At 49.2% G+C, this 16,101-nt stretch overlaps 1 protein-coding gene across 2 annotated transcripts in view; it reads right to left on the bottom strand.

Annotated features, from left to right (window-relative positions):
* Window positions 1–724: 724 nt before the first annotated feature.
* Window positions 725–16,101, bottom strand: part of MARK4 (MAP/microtubule affinity-regulating kinase 4) — a 48,393-nt gene continuing 33,016 nt past the window's right edge. The window contains exons 13-18 of one of the 2 annotated variants that reach the window (XM_006901227.1): window positions 13,775–13,992; window positions 8,968–9,071; window positions 6,791–7,069; window positions 6,573–6,652; window positions 5,414–5,458; window positions 725–1,205 (exon numbers count right to left, since the gene is read on the bottom strand). In XM_006901227.1, coding sequence (XP_006901289.1) covers window positions 1,141–1,205; window positions 5,414–5,458; window positions 6,573–6,652; window positions 6,791–7,069; window positions 8,968–9,071; window positions 13,775–13,992 — 791 coding nt within the window. In that variant the 3' untranslated portion in view covers window positions 725–1,140. The remainder of the gene's footprint in view (window positions 1,206–5,413; window positions 5,459–6,572; window positions 6,653–6,790; window positions 7,070–8,967; window positions 9,072–13,774; window positions 13,993–16,101) is intronic. The other variant, XM_006901226.1, reaches the window with a different exon arrangement.

The following is a 16,101-nucleotide window of genomic DNA, read 5'->3' as shown; positions in this document are numbered from 1 at the left end:
TAAATGTACTACCGGAGTAAGAAGTGACTAAGTCCAGTGTAACATGGCAGGCGGGCGTGAGTAGATGGTCCGGGTGCCCAATACAGGAGCTGGGGGGCCTTGTGGGCAAGGCCAGGTACTGTCCCACTCGCTTCCAAAGGCCATCCTCGCCTCACACCCCCCTGTTCCCATTCTGCAGATGAGAAAACCGAGGCTCAGAAATAAGTCGTTGGCCCAGAGTCACGCGCCTCCTCTTCGACTCCCTCGCAGTTGGGGCAGGGAAGGAACAGCCCAGGTTCAGCGTGGGGTTGGGGACTCGCCTAAATTTATTGGGCATCAGGCTGCAGGTGAGGGGGCTGACAGGAGGGGGGCTGTAATAACTTAAAAACCCGGGGGGCAACAGCGGCAGCTCCTCGGGGGACCTCTGCAGAGGGGAGGGGTATTTACAAGGATTTGTACAAAGTGCCCCGCGCCAGCCTGGGACAGGGAAGGGTTCGAGCATGAGAGGAGGAGAGGGGAATGGGAAGGAATCTGCCTCTCTGAACCCCACTCCAGGCCCTCCCAAATTCTCCAGTCTTTAGGCTCAGCCATTTTCCCTGCCCCTGCCCAAGACCTAATTTTTGAGCTGTGGTGAGGAATGGAAGTGGTTCCTCAGTTTCCCGTACTGCCCTTGACCTGCCCCCAAAGTCATCTCAAGGTGCCCCACTGCAGGGCATGGGGGGGACCCAGCTGCCAGCACCCCTGGCTCTGCCCCCAGATCTCCTTCAGGGAAAAGGAGGCCATGGTGGAGGGACAGCTCCCTCACTACCGCCCCTGTCCCTGTCCCCTCCTGCAGAAGTGACGGGGGCCACGAGGGAGGAAGAAGAAGGGGGCCCGGGGCCGCAGCGTCTCAGAGCTCGAGGTCATTGGAGATGCGGGTGACGAGGGTGCGGAAGGCCAGGGCGGTGCCGGCCACTCGGCGGAAGAGGACGCCCCGCAGGCCGGGCCGGGGCAGCTGGCAGACCTCCACTTCGAAGTGGGACAGGGGCTCGGGCCCGCCCGCACCCCCGTGCAGGCAGGCCAGCAGGTACGGCTGTGGCTGGCGGCAGCGGCAGCGGGCAGCCGCCGTGGCCTGGCGCAGGGCGGCCATCAGGGCCTCGGGAGGACGCGAGCTGGTCAGCTTCACACTCCAGGGGAATCGGAGCAGCCGGGGGGCGGTTTCCGCTTGATCCCAAGGTAGATGGCAACTGGGGAGAAGAGACAGAAGTCAGGGACGGGAGCGGACGTGGGGGCAGAGGGCAGTGGGGGTCCAGGGGAGTAGTGTCCCCTCACGGCCCATTCCTTTAATGACAGTGTCAGGGGCCCAGTGGAGGAACTACATTTCCTGGCGTACAACATTCCCCAGCAGAGGACTACCTTTCCCAGCCTGCCCAGCGGCCAACTTGGTTCTTCTCCTTGCCGGGCGTCAATCAACCTGAGGGGATGTGTGCAAGGGTCAGCTTATCACCTTAAAAGTTAAGTGCCCCGGCTTGGGGCGAGCCGTCGTGGCCCTCTGCCCGGGCCGGGCTGCCCTCGGCCCTCTGCCTGGGGCGAGCCATCACGGCCCTCTGCCCCGGGGTGGGCTGCCCTCGGCCCTCTGCCCTGGGCGAGCCGTTGTGGCTTTCTGCCCGGGTCGGGCTGCGCTTGGCCCCTGGCTCCGGGCGAACCGTGGCGGCCCTCAGGAGCAAGAAGGCAAGCAGCTTTAACCCAAGACCACCAGTAAGGTGATAAAGCGTCCTCCCTTCCCCCCTTTATATCTACACCCCTGTTCAGCATGAAGAAGCCAGAGAGTCGGCATCCAATTCCCAAATCAATAAGACAGTTGGTTTAATTACTATTGGAAAATGCTTGTCATTCCTCTATAGCATCTGGTCCCCACTGGACCCTCATCATTTCCTTCACCTGCTCCCCCCACCGACCAAACTGTGCAGCTCTGCAACTGCATCCTGGCCCATCCTCACCCTTCTGCCCCCAACCCTCACCTCCTTGTACCCCCAATATGTTTTTCCCAATAAAAAAAATATTAATAAAAAAAAAGTTAAGTGCAAGGCCTGGACTCTGTCCCCACCTCCTGTGAGCTGGAGCTTGACCATGGCATGAGCCAGATTCAACTTTCAAGATGCCAAGGAGCTTCTAGAGGATGGCGGCGGAGCTGCCAGGCCACAGTGAGGGCGTGTAGCCCTGTCGTTATTTGTTAGTGCCCATCAGGTTGACCACTGGTGCACAGCGACAGTTCGCACAAAGGGAATTAAACACAGCCTGGCCTGATCCTATGCCACTATCATGAATGAATCAGAAAGCTGCAGCAAAAACTCTCTATGGACTCTAAATCTCTTTGATTAGAACTCCCTTTGTTGTTGCTGTGTACCTTTTAGTCAGAACTGACTCATAGCTGACCCTCTGTTAGGTTTGCAGAGGCAGCTAATTGCACTGGAGGAGACTGCCCATCCTCCTGTGGTGAAGGCGAGTGCCTGCGGGATTGCAGCGCAACTTCTTGCCACTAGGGTCACCAGTGCTCCTTTTTGTAGCTATTAAGTGTTAACAAATCAATTTCAACATAGTGACCCTATGTGACAGAGTAAAAATGTCTTCACAGGCTTTCTGGACAAAAATCTTTATGGAAGTAAATCACCAAGTCTTATTTTTTTTAAAAACAAACAAAAAACCCTGCTTTGGGTGAAAGTTCACAAAGCAATCGGTTTTCCTGTCAATTGTGTCTTTCAGCATTCATGACAATCCCTATTGCATAACAGCACTCTTCCCACTTCCTCCCTGTAACTCTCATTTCCATTCATCCTTCTAGCCTATCCTTTTCTGCCTTGTGAGCTTTCTCTCTGGAGGTAGACTGACATTTTGATCTTGTATTACTGACTGTTTTAAGGTGTGAGTCCTTCTTTGGTGCTACTGTTTACATGACAGGTCTATCTACAGGGCTGAAAGTTGAACTACGGGGGGGTGGGGTGGGGAGAGGGATTTTTGTTCTAGGCTCAAAGGGTGAATATGGGCCATATTCTCAGGGGTACCACAGGTCTCTATTAAGCCAGCAAGCTCTGGCATTTTTTATGATTTTGAGTTTTGTTCCAGTTTGTTCCCTTCTGCCCAGGATTCTTAAAAAAAAAAAAGGAGGGGGAAGCTTTTATTTTATTCTAATGAAAATTACTTACTACTGTGACATGTGTGCCTGTGTGCAGTGCACACCTTGTGAAAGCCTGGAGTGAGGCTGGGGCAGCACTTCCCTCACTTCCTGTCCTACACTGACTGTCACTCACTGGTTCTCAGCTACGGCCAATCAAGCCAGCTCCTCAGAGATACAATGTGAAACTGGATGCGGTACATTCAGTGTTGGAAGTGAACTATACTGGGCTCTGGCTGCATCTGACAGATGCCAAATATCACTGAATTCTCCTTAAGAGTCTGAAATCCCAAGGCACTGATGTGATGCCTAAGGGGTTAATGTCCTTGGCCAAGCAAAAGAAGAAAAGAGCAGTTAAATGTGGGATAGAGGGCAAATGAGACAACAGTTTACTAGCTGGGTAGCCATGATTTCACTTCATTAAGAATCGTCATGGATTGAATTGTGTCCCCTCAAAAAATATATATATATATAATACATAATATATATGTAATAACTAAATTATTACATTATAAAAATAGAATATATATGTAATAACTAAATTGGAAGTTTTATAATGATTTCATAAACCAAGCAGTTATAAAAGGATTTGGGGTCAGATGGAATAAGCTTAACCTCATCACACACTGACAAAGAAGATTAATCAGAACTGGCTTTGACAAGCACTGTGGCATTTGGACAAGAACAAACTGGGAGGAGGGTAGAGAGAATAGTGCAACAATGAATGAGTGGAAGCCCAAAATCTCTGTAAATGTTTATGAAAATTAATAAAATATAATTACAGGAAAAAAAGAAAAAATAAATAAAAGGAATAAATGATTATGAAAAAAAAAAGCTTAACCTCATCACAGACCCTAGATCTGTTGTTACAGGGGGAGTTTCCCTGGGGTGTGGCCTGCATCACCTTTTATCTCAGGTAAAGAGAAGCGTGCAGAGTGGGGGGACCTCAGCACCAGCAAGAAAATAATCGCTAGGCGCGGAGTGCGTCTGCGTGGATTCAGGCCCCTGCTCTGGGAAGCTGCTGGATACACACAGATCTCCATGGAACGTGAGGGTTACAGACTCTGATGTAGTCCTGGGCCTTGCCCCAGAACCACAGAGAAAGCCTTCCCCTAGGACGGGTCCCTGAATTCACACAAACTGTGAGATAATATATTTATTAAAAGTCATCTACTCTTCCGATCTTTGTTATACCAGCACTAGGTAAATAAGACAAAAATTAGTGTTACAAGCTGGACATGGGAGTGGCAGGGATTTTTATTTCTAAATGGTTTATTATCATCACGTCTTGGGCCTGTAGTACTACTCTCATTTATTAGGTGAGGATCGGGAATGATCACTGCCCCACAATGTGAAAGATGACTTTTCACAACACAGTAAGGTGCCACTCAAATGCCTAGAGTGCTGAGGGTGAAGCTACCGTCTAGTCAGGATGGTTCGGGTGGAGCTGGCTGCCTCCTTCTAAGTTAGCACGTGACCCAGTTCTCCCAATGAGAGCAGGGAACCTTCTTGTCCACTGATTGATTAAAGAGTATAACCCACGTCTGACCAATCAGAATACTCAACACCTCTGGCCACAGGCGATTGGCTTACGGAGCTGCACATGACCCGCTTCCAGCCAATGAGATGAGGCTTGTTAAAGATTTAGAGCAATGACTCTGTTCTACTTAGGGCAAGAGTCAAACGACAGGTCGGCCAGCTTTTTGTCAGTAAGTTTAACTGGCCCATGCCATGCCCATTTGTTTCTTTACTGGAGAGGGGCATTGGTGGTGCGGCAATTCAACATTCGGCTGCTTATCAAAAGTTTGATGGTTTGAACCCGCCAGCCACGCTGTTCCTGTAAAGATTCACGTCTTGTAAACTTGATGGGGCAATTCTACTCTGTCCTACAGGGCGCTGTGAGTCAGAGTATACTCTGTTCTGGATGCTTTTGCTACTATGACACAAAGCTGCGGGTTTGACAGACTGTCTCAAAGCCTGGAAGATTTACTCTCTGACATGCTGGCTGGCTGTTAGCTCAGAAACGCTGATAACCATTTGCCAATACTAGAACAGAAGAGAGGAGGAAGTGGGGTGTGAGAAAGAGGACAGTGGGTGGGAGGTTGGATTGTAGATATTTTGTCAAAGAACTTAAGGGGAGAGGGTCCAAGACAGATCGAGGCAGTAGGAAAGAGGGGTGACAGAGCATTCAGGAAGCTGGTGTTGGGAGATGAGGCTCCCCTTCAGGACTGAGGCAGGTGAAGGGGGCTGTTCAGCTGCCAGAAGCAACGAGGACTCACTCACCTTGTGACCTCAGGTCCCCCGATTCTCTCAGGTTCGTCTGCGACCCTAGGGGAGGGAGGAAGGCAGAGTGTCTGTACTGAGCAAGGGGAACCCCCCTTTCTCCCCACATAGCCCCTGCCTCAGCCCTATTCTCTCCGAGCTGGCTGGAGCTGGGCTAGGGACAACCTAGAGACAGCATTCCATCCCCTTCTTGGTTCCCAAAGGGGGCTTGTGCCGAAATGGTTAGTGGAGGTCATAGGACAGACACTGAAAAACCTGGGAGTCGAAAGAGAGGCGAGAGGGCAGATAAACACACAACAGATAGAAGGGGCAACGCACACACACACACACACCCTCCTTCAGGAGTCTGCTTAAAATGACCTCTCTCAGTTAAAGCCTGTCCTATTTAAAACCATGACTGTCTGTTCCCTGTGCCCCTACCCCTTCCTGCTATGCCTTTCCATACTTCAGTTTTTATGTTGAGCTTCCTTATTCATCTAAGGGACCCTGGTGGCCCTGTGACTGCTAACAAAAAAAAAAAAAAAGGCTGGCAGTAAATATACCAGCCACCTGTTGGGAGAAAGATGGGGCTGTCTGCTCCCACAGAGGTAACAGCCGCGGAAACCCCATGGGCACCACCACTCTGTCAACAGGGTCTGTGTGAGTCACAGTTTGGCCAGGCAGCAATGAGACCGGGTTCTGGGCCTTCATTAATTATTGTCTAGGGTCTCAGTAGTGGAATGCTGGCTCCACTAGGATGGGGATTCTGTTCATTCTCTGACTCAAGGGCGCTGGATGGGGCTGAGTATGCAGATGAAGTTCAATGACTAACAATAAGAGCAAACATTTGGAAGGCATTTTCCCAGGAACTGACCTAAGGTCCAGGCCCAGGCATCGTGTAATTTAATCCTTGCCACAGCCTTACAGGGAAAGTACTGCTGTTACAGTTCTCATTTTTACAGAGAAGAAAATTAAGGTTCAGAGAGGTTAAGGCACTTGCTTAAGGTCACACAGCAGAGCTGGGCTTGGAATTCTGTCTGGCTCGAGGGGTTGTGCTTCTGGCCACTTTGTTTAGTGAGTGACGCCAGAAACCCACTGCTGTCTCCCATAGGCCCCCACCCCTGCACACGCAGACCAGGGACGCAAAGGCAGAGGTAGAGGTACAGGAGGCGGGACTTACTGATTTTGGATCCCTGGGGCAGAGAGGCGCCCGAGACACAGCGGTTAGAGTTCTGCCGTTTAGAGGGATCGAGGGTAACCCTGCAGTTCGAGGAGGTTGGTGAGGGGGGACAGGAAGGAAAAGAAGTGGAGGGACAGAGGGCAGAGCAGAGTAGAAGACAGGTTAGCACCCTCCAGACCCACGAGCCCACCCCTGCCCCTCCGCTCTGTGGGGCTCACCTTCGGGTCAGTTTGGAGGTCAGCTTGGTGAAGAGGTTGGTGGTGGGGCGGGGCCGCCCAGTGGGCAGGGGAGCGGCCTCGTGGGCCAGTGTGGGTGAGGCAGGGGGTCCGTTCTGCACTCCCCCGCCTCCCCCGCTCCCTGCCCGACGGTCCCGGACCTGGCCACCGTGAAAGGTGCTGCGGATGGTGGAGCCGCGGGCCAGGCGGCTCCGCTCCCCCGATGGGGGAGCCAGGCTGTGACTTGAGGGGGAGGCGGGGGGCACCCGCGGAGTGCCAGAGCTGTGGGCAAGAAAGAACAGGTCAAGATAGGGCCCCAAAGCAGAGCCCCTCATCCTTGATTCTTATCCTGAGCCCAGAAACTTCAACCTGTAGCTCAAACACAGGGGGACCATGTACAGTTGAGCAGGCTGTGTACTTCACAACTCTGGCATCCTCCTCCCGACTCTCCCTCTTTCCAAGTCTCTGCTAATTGGAGCTGCCCTTTCTTCAAACTCTACCTCTCCAAAGCAAGCCCCAGCCCAATTCTTGTGTCTCTAAACTCAGCCTTTCAATAAATTCTGATAAATTTGTGGGCTGTGCAAACCTAGGAACACATCAATCTGGCAACCACTTTTATCTCTCATGACCCAAACTCAGGAAATGAACAGATCCGAACGTCAGACATAACTGTATTTATTACAGTTTTTTCCACAAATGTAAATAAAAGGAAAAGACTTCTCTAAGTCTCTCAAGATGCTTGCTATATAGGTAGTGGGAGCCCCTTCTTCTCAAGAGCCTCCTCCAGTCATGACGACAGAGGCAGGTCTCCACTTTTTAACCCTCCAGATCCTAAAGCCAATCTGGATGTCAGAGAACCCTGAAATGTGGCAAAGATCACCACGTCTCTCTCAGAATCCAGCACTCCTGTTTCATTCTTAGTAACCGAACACCTACAATTAGGAGCACTAGCTGCTCATGGCCCGTAAGCCTTAGACTACATTTCCCAGACTTCCATGCAATTTAATGTGGTCACGTGACTGTGCTCTGGCCAATGGGGTAGGAGTGGAAGTGTGAGCCTTTTCTGGGTCAAGTCTTTAAAACTGCTTTGCTCTCCACAGAGCTACACTGTCATGTCACAGATGGAGAAATTCCTTCTTATTCAAGCCACTGTATTTTGGGGTGCCTCTGTTACATCAGCTCAATGTAAAATCTATCTGGTATACTGTCTCTTGAAAAGAACTAAAAGGTCACAAGTTACAGTGGCTACGTGACAGTTACTGCAGTCAGTCTGGAGTCTTTGCTCCTGGGCTTGCTGGCTATGTGACCTTTTACAGGTTACACAACCTCTCTGAACTTCATTTCCTCACTTGTAAATGGAGATGAAACTAGGATCGATGTCACCAGCACTAAGCCAGAACAAAAGCCTGGCTGCTCCATGATCACTGTTAGTTCTCTTATTTTCATTCATGTTACCACCAATGTCTGCTGAGTCAGACCCTGTGCCAGGTACACATCATGGCTGTTTAGTGGGTTCCCTCCCATTGAGCCCACCAGCCCCATTTTAAAGACAAGCAAACACAGGCTCTGACACTTGCCCAAGGTCATCTCGGCTAGCAGTGGGCAGGGGTAAGATTTGAACTCAGAAGTCGGTGGCTGCAGAACTGCTGCTCTCAATCACACTGCTACCTTGCCCTCAGAGGCCAGCTGTTAACACCTGCCCCCGCCATTAATGAGTGCGCCCCAGAGCCTGGCTAACGCTGCCCACTTGTACCAACTTGTCTATGAATCGGTTTCCCTCTCTGGTGCCTGAAAGAGACTGAATACACCCAGGCCACCAAGGCGGAAAACCAGCCCACCAGGTGCCCCAAGCTGTGCTATCCTGGAGCTTCTCTTTCTAAAGTTCTAAAAATGGATCATTCAAAAAAATAAAAAATTAAAAAAAATCCACCCCTGTTCCCAGGCTCGTGGGCGGAGAACAGGGCAGGCTGCTTTCCTGGTGCTGATGACTAATTAATCAAGTGGGGAGGATTTAGATGGGGGTGCTTGCTAGAAGTTAGGGAAGCCTGGGTAAATGTGGTCAATGGAAGGGCAGATGCCTATACTCACTAGCCCCTCCGGAACTTCCTCATGTCAACTATCTTGGATCAAGGGTGCCCCGCATACCTGCACCCCGATTCCCTGTACTCCACTCCCCATACCTGTTTTCTTTGCCATTTGGCAACAAGGACGGGCGCTCAGCTCCCGGGCGTTCTGTGCAAACGTAGGTGTTTCTGCGGGTCATCATGCTGGGAGGGAGGTTGTTCTGCGGGAGACGGGGTGACAGGGTAGGGAAAAGTGAGGACCGAGAAGAGGCAGCCTTCAGTGACACCCGCCCTTCTCACCCTCTGTACACTCCTTGGTTCTGAGTGGGTCAGGGGCTCACGGGAGAGACGGGAAGGTTTGATCTGGGCTAAAGGACACAAAGGCGAGTGGAATGTTGGAGCCATCTGAGCTAGGAGTTGTGGGAACCTCCAGACCTGAGAGGACTCAATTGCTTTCAAGTAAGAACCTATTCATTGCTGACCCTCCAGCAGGTTTTTGGAGGCCATAAATCGCACAGGAGCAAACGGCTCCTGAAGTTGGTGGGCTCAAACGTCCAGAGAACAGCACAGTGCCCAGTGGACTGCCCCGCCAGACCTCGAGCTTAGAGGAGAGGGATCTGTATACAGGGTCAGCTATGAGTCAGTTCTGACTCGCGGGCACAAAGCAACAACAAGGAATATATGTATTTTAATTATTATTTTAAAAATATATTTATTTTTTTTAAAAAGCTAAACAAGCATTATTAAGGGGGCCTCCCAGGTGGGATTCCTTGGTCTGCAGAGAGAGACACAGGCAGAGGGACAGACCAGGGAATACCACTAAACTTTTTCATTTTTAAGTTGTGATTTGAGCACAAGTGTGCAAAGCAAATTGGATTTCCGTTTAACCATCCACACATTTTCGTTTTCTAATGTTCATTAAATTACCCACCAACGTAAATCTATTCTCCCACGCCCTCTGTGAGTCTTTCCATTAATCTTTCTATCCTATCCCGTCCTGCCTTCAGGACTTTATCCTTGGGCAAAAATGCTGCTCTCTGAACCTCAAATGGTTGGTTTTTCTTTGAAACAAGTGTTTCTGGTCATCGTATAGTCCTACTGTTTGGGTAAAAGTGGAGCCATAAGCTTGAGTCTGTTGAGGTTTGAAGAGTGACGAAGTGTCATAGTCTTGAGAGATTCTACCCGTCTCTAGGGGCCAGGAAGCCCGAGCTTTTCTGTTTCTGTGTCTTGCTCCACCTTTCCCCCTACCCTATCCAGGATCTTCTGCTACGATCCTGCTACGATCCTGTTAGAGGGGTCAGCAGCGGCTGGAGGGCACCAGCTCATTCTTCTTCTGAACTTTTTGTTTTCTTAAACATCTTTCATCCTGCCACTTTACCACCCTTCCTCTTAGCCTTTGCAAAGGTTAAGCTCCTCTATTTGGAACACTCCTCCTCGCTTCTCCTCTGCTGCCTGCCTACTTATCTTTCAGGTGTCAGTTCATATTATAACCACCACCCCCACCTCCAGGCTGAGTCAGGTGCCTCCTCTGGGCTCCCTATCAAAGCCTCGATCAGCAAGTATCATCAATGTCTCCTCACATATCTGCTCCCCACCCTGCAGTGGGCTGTGAGCTCTGCAGGGTGTATTGCGATTACACCACCCCATAAATATGACAGGAGCACTCCCTCTTTCCTAGTCTCTGGAAGCTTGTGTAAGACTGGTATTAGTTCTTCCTTCAAATGTTTGAAAGGATTCCACCAGCTGAAGCTACTGAGACCTGGAATGTGCTTGATGGAAAAGTTTTGCTTTTTTTTAAATATAGATTTTATTTAGTTCACAAGAATGGAAGTGGTTTCAGGTTTTCTATTTCTTCTTGTGTCAGTTTTGGTAAGCTGTGCTTTTAGAGACAGCCTTGTCCACTTCAGTTGTCAAATTTATCATCATTAAGTAGTTCCTAATACCTTGTTCCAAGGGGCCCTCATGACTCAATGTACGGTTGGTAGGGTGAATCCAAGAGGTACTCTTTGGGAGAAAGATGGACCGTCTCTTTCCATAAAGATTTCTTTAGGAAAAGGAAGGAACTCACTAGACCCTTTAAGAAAAGGAAGCTTTAGGAAGGAACTGGACAGAGGGCAGCTGTGCTTCAGAACCAACTTGATGGTAATGGAGTTCGCCACCCATCTGTCGTTCTGTGGTAGCTCATGTGTTTCAATGATGCAAAAGTCTTCACAATTGGACCAATAATAGTCTCATGATAAATAAAGAAAAGATGATAGATGTTAAAGACTTCACTGTAACCGAGTCCACAATCAACATCCATGGAAGTAAAGCTGCTGGAAAAGGAACTTTTTTTTTTATGGTGAGAAATTGGTATCTAGAATTAAGCAGCTGGACTCAGTTTAGATGATCCCAATTTTATTGGCAACATCCAAAGCATCATAGTCAGGAGCAAGTTGAACACAGGCCTTCTTCTCTCCATCAGACCTAATCAAAGTGTTGACCTGGGCCACATCAATGTCATAGAGCTCCTTTACAGCTTGTTTGACTTGGTGCTTGTTGGCCTTGACATCCACAGTGAACACAAGTGTGTTGTTATCTTCTATCTTCTTCATAGCTGACTCAGTGGTCAGGGGAAATTTGATGACGGCAGAGTGGTCAAGCTTGTTTCTCCTGGGGGTGCTCTTCCGGGGGTGTTTGGACTGCCTTCAGAGTCCTAGCATCTCACCAGAAGGTGGGTGACATATGGATCTTTTTTTTTGGCTGTGGACGCCCTTCAGGACGCCTTCTTGGCCTTTAATGCCTTTGCTTCGGCTTCAGTTTTGGGAGGGGCAGGGGCTTCCTTCTTCGCCTTTGCCTTTTAGCACCATCTTCGTAGAAAGGTGAAAAGGACCTCTTTAAAATGTTCAGATGCAAAGACGCTACTGTGAGAACCAGGACACCTTAGTCCGTCCAGAGGTGCTTCAGAAGGCATGCCTCACCCAGGTCATTGTATTTTCAGCTGTCCAATATGCAGAGGAAAGATAGACAGTGAACTAGCAAGCCAAGGAAGAACTGATGCCTTAGAATTGTCTTGGCCAAGAAGAGTGCACACACCGTGGTCTACCAGAAGAGCAAGCCAATCTGTCCTGGAAGAAGGGAGGCCCGAGTGTCCCCAGAAACAAGGACGGTGAGACTCGATGTCATATACTTTGGGCATGTTATCGTAAGGGGTCAGGCCCTGGAGAAGGACATCATTTGTAATAGAGAAGAGGGTCCGTGAGAAGGAGAGTCGGAGTCAACTCAGCAGCACCTAACATCATCTGACTGCACTTGAGAGAATAAAGTCCAGTTATAATTTCGGAGAGAGCTCTGGCTGCCTGGCCTATAGGGAGTGGCACGGCTACCTTGCCTTTCTCTGTAGGTTTGAACACCAGCTACTCTGCGGGAGAAAGACAGGTAATCTCCCCTTGTGTGATTTACAGCCTCTGAAAACCCAGAGGGGGCCAGCTGTGAGCTGCTGCCAATACACTGCAATGAGGGGGGGGGGGTTAAAAAATGAGTTTTTTTTCATTTCTGATATTGGCGATTTGTGTTTGCTATCTTTATTCCCCCCATAACTGGCCTGACTAGCTCCCTATTGGCTGATTTTTGGAAAGGAGACAGCCAGGCCTTTCTTCTTGTTTTTGGAAAGCAAAGAGACAATTTAGTCTGCTAAGGACAGAATTAGTCCAGAATGCCATGGGGCAAGTGATCAAAAGGGACGGTCTGGGTAGTGGTCGTCAGGTGGGCTCTCAGAGGTGTGCAGGGAGCCTGGGAGCCAGAAGTTCCATCTAGACAATAGCACAGTCACACTTTCTCAGCGTCCTGGCCTCTGCCATTCCACACTCCGGCTGCTATAGTGCCTGTGTGGATACAGGCCAGTATCTAAACTTAGGCCGCATCTTTGCTTTTCTTCATGTTAGCCTGCATTCTCGCTTCTTCCTCTACTTGGCTCTCAGGGTTCAGAAGTTTCGAACAAAATGGTGCTAAGGCCAAGGGCCAGGTCTTTCTTCTAAGGCACTTCTGGATAGACTCGAACCTCTAACCTTTAGGTTAACAGCTGATGATGTGAACTCTTTACATTTCCCAGGCACTCCTGTCAATCCTATGGTGCCCAGCAACACCCCTGCTCATTCAGCTCTTCTAAGGAACAAATTCGCTGTATGAAATCTTTTCTGCTAGAAGCACTTAGTGTGTTTTCTGTTTCTGACACCAAAGGGTGATTTATACAGTGGAGTCAAACAGAAAGCACTCAATAAATGCTTACTGATAAAATAAGAAGTCCAAGACAAAGCTGTAAATAGATAATGAGGTCAAAAAACGAATGTACCATTTAGACCTCAACGTGCTAGACTCTGAGACCAGAAGGACTAGATGGTGCCCAGCTACCAGTGCTGACTCCTTTAAAAGGGATCTCAGTAGAGGGTCCTTGACAGAGGAAGAGAAATGAGGAACAAGACTCAAAATCCTAACAATGGCCATCTTGCTGCTGTGATAAAAGACTGATCAACCCCCAATACTGTGATTCTTTTGTCTGGACCCTCTGAGCCTGGAATCTAACTCATCCTTGTCTGTCAGCTTGCAGCCAAATGACAGACAAGGTCTACAGGATGAGCAATACCCAAGAGCCACTCTCTCTTTAGAACAATCAATCCTATAAGGTCAAAAGGCCAGTATTTGCCCAAGAATAAACTCAGAGGGCAAGAAAGGGTAGGGTAGGATGAATGGAAATGAGAATCACAAGGAGAAAGCAGGAAGAGTGCTGTTATAATGTGGGGATTGTACTTAACATCATAGAAACAAAGTGTCTGAGTGGAAATGGATGAACGGAAAATAAATGTATAAACTTTCACAATAGAAACTAGAAAACACTAGGGAACAAGCTGGTCAGGCGTGAAGACCATCCACCAGCGGGGCCACTCACAGGGGTGCTCGTGCTGTCCTTCCGCCGCTCTGGGATCTCAGCCTTGTTGGGGTTGTGGGCGCTGCTGACCATGGGGCTGGAGGGGGGCAGCCCCCGACTCCCGCTCCCCGTGGCGCTGCAGCTCGCCTTCCGGCCGGGCAGGCGCTCCTCCTTCAGCTCCGTCTCCCCTGTGCTGGTCGGGCTGCGCTTGGGGTGCAGGGGTGTGGGGGAAGGGCCACCTGGTGGAGGAGGAGGCAGGGTCAGAATGGGCAGCAACTGGGGAACCCCAGCACCCACTCTGAGGTGGGGGGCTCCCTATCCGGCAGGGCTCCACAATAACGCCACCCCACCCCAGGCTCTAGTCTAGCAAGTCTAGCTGTGGCCTTGGGAGCCCACCACACTGAAACCCATCTCTCTCCTTTATGGGCGGAGCTAGGCTGCAAACCCCACCCTATAGGCGGGGACTGCAGATCCTGGCCCCACCCACCCAGGACCATGCGGTCCAATAGAAGGCTCCTGTCCCGCCCACCTGCGCTCTGATTTGAGAGGACGGCAGGCATGAAGAGTTACACCAAGCAAGGAGTGACAGTAACCACCTGAACCACCAACCTTACAGCTAGTGGTGGTGTCCTTAACTACCGACCCACAGGTGACCCTGCAGCAGTGTTTTGAGAGACAGGTAATCACAGGGGAGGAGACCACCCATCTTTCTCCCTCAGAGCAGCTGGTGGATTTGAACCGTACGCCTTTGTGATTATAGCTCAGTTTCTTACCGCTAGTCTACCAGAGCTCCCTTTCAGTACAGAAGGGTATAATCAAGGGCTTAACTCTTTGCATCACCCGAGTACTCTCAGCATCTACCCTGGGTGATCCCTGGAAACCTTCAAACGCCTCATATTGGGTATAATTTGAGTAGCACACTTTTTTGTTTCCAGTCAAAATTATGTGTCAAATTATTATTATTATTATTATTATTATTATTATTATTATTATTATTATTATTACAGACTGTATTTCTTCAGCCATTTCTCAAAATGATAAAAAAAACAGCTAGTTGCCAGAAGTTAATTCTAACTCACGGCTACTCCATGGTGTTGCCTGTCAAGCTAAAACTATGCTTCATTTCGCGCTTTCCAAGGGCTGTTATTGTGGAGACATAGATTGCCAGGTCTTTCTTCTGAGGCATCTCTGGGTAGATTAGAACCTCCAACCTTTTGCTTGGCAACTGAACACACCACTCAGGCACACTTTCGGCACACATGCTGCTCTTGGTGGGCACCACGCTGTACTGACTCACAATTTGCTCACAGTTCTACATATATTCATATAAAAAAACAACGACAAGTCTGCAACATTTTAAGGTCAAAATATTGTGAACAAACAGCTCCAGTGCCCTTCACTTGCAGTCTGGCTAGAGAAATCGAGGTGTTTCCACAGAGTAGAAGGAAGAGGCAGGCTGTTTGGGCAAAGACTCCAGCCTTGGAAACTCCCTCCCTCCCTCTTCCCTATGTCCGAATTGGTAGTAACTACTTTTCTATGTATTTGTTTGAATATAAATAAAAATGTCCAAAAGCTATCATTTACTTTTAAAGTAAAGAATAACATGCTAGAGCAATATGGTTGTATCTGTGTATCTTTATATATAACCTCCATAATCTCTGTCTTTCTCTCCACATCTATCTTTATATGTTTGTATGTGGATCGAGTATCACTGAAAGAATTCATGTAAAAGTGTCAACAGCAGGTGCCTCCAATGAGAAGACGGGGAGGCTGGGCAGGAGGGGCAGGATACATATTAGACAGAGCCATTCTGACTGTCCATCATTTCCCTAGACATCTCAATTCTCATTATAAACTAATCACTGGCAAGTGAGGATTTACTTAAAGCTCTTTCTCAGGCTGTAAAATGCACAGGAGGAATCTGTCCATCCTTCTCAGATCTACTGGGGGACTTAAATTGCTAGAAAGCACTCAACTGCTAGCCAAAAACAAAACAAAACACAAGAAACCCAGCTGGGAATATACCCCAACCAGAACTGCCACCCTAACAGATGTATGCACACCCATGCTTACTGCTGTGCTGTTCACAATAGCAAAGAGATAGAAGCAACCCAAGTGCCCATCAACAAATGAATGGATAGAGAAGCTGTGGTATAGTCACACAACGGAATACTATGCAGCACGGAAAAAAAGGAATTAATAAAATGTAATACAAAATGGTGACCCTGGGGAGCTCTGGTGGCCTAGTGGCAAGAAGTTGCACTGCAATCTCAGAAGTATGTGGTTTGAATCCACCAGACGCTCTGCTGGAGAAGGAGGGGCAATCTCCTCCTGTACCAGTCAGAACT

The sequence above is a fragment of the Elephantulus edwardii genome, unplaced genomic scaffold (genome assembly GCF_000299155.1).
Source record: "Elephantulus edwardii isolate Elephantulus edwardi_28Jun2011 unplaced genomic scaffold, EleEdw1.0 scaffold00315, whole genome shotgun sequence".
NCBI lineage: Eukaryota > Metazoa > Chordata > Mammalia > Macroscelidea > Macroscelididae > Elephantulus > Elephantulus edwardii.
Note: the sequence above shows the minus strand (reverse complement) of the source record. Positions and strands in the feature narration are given on the sequence as shown.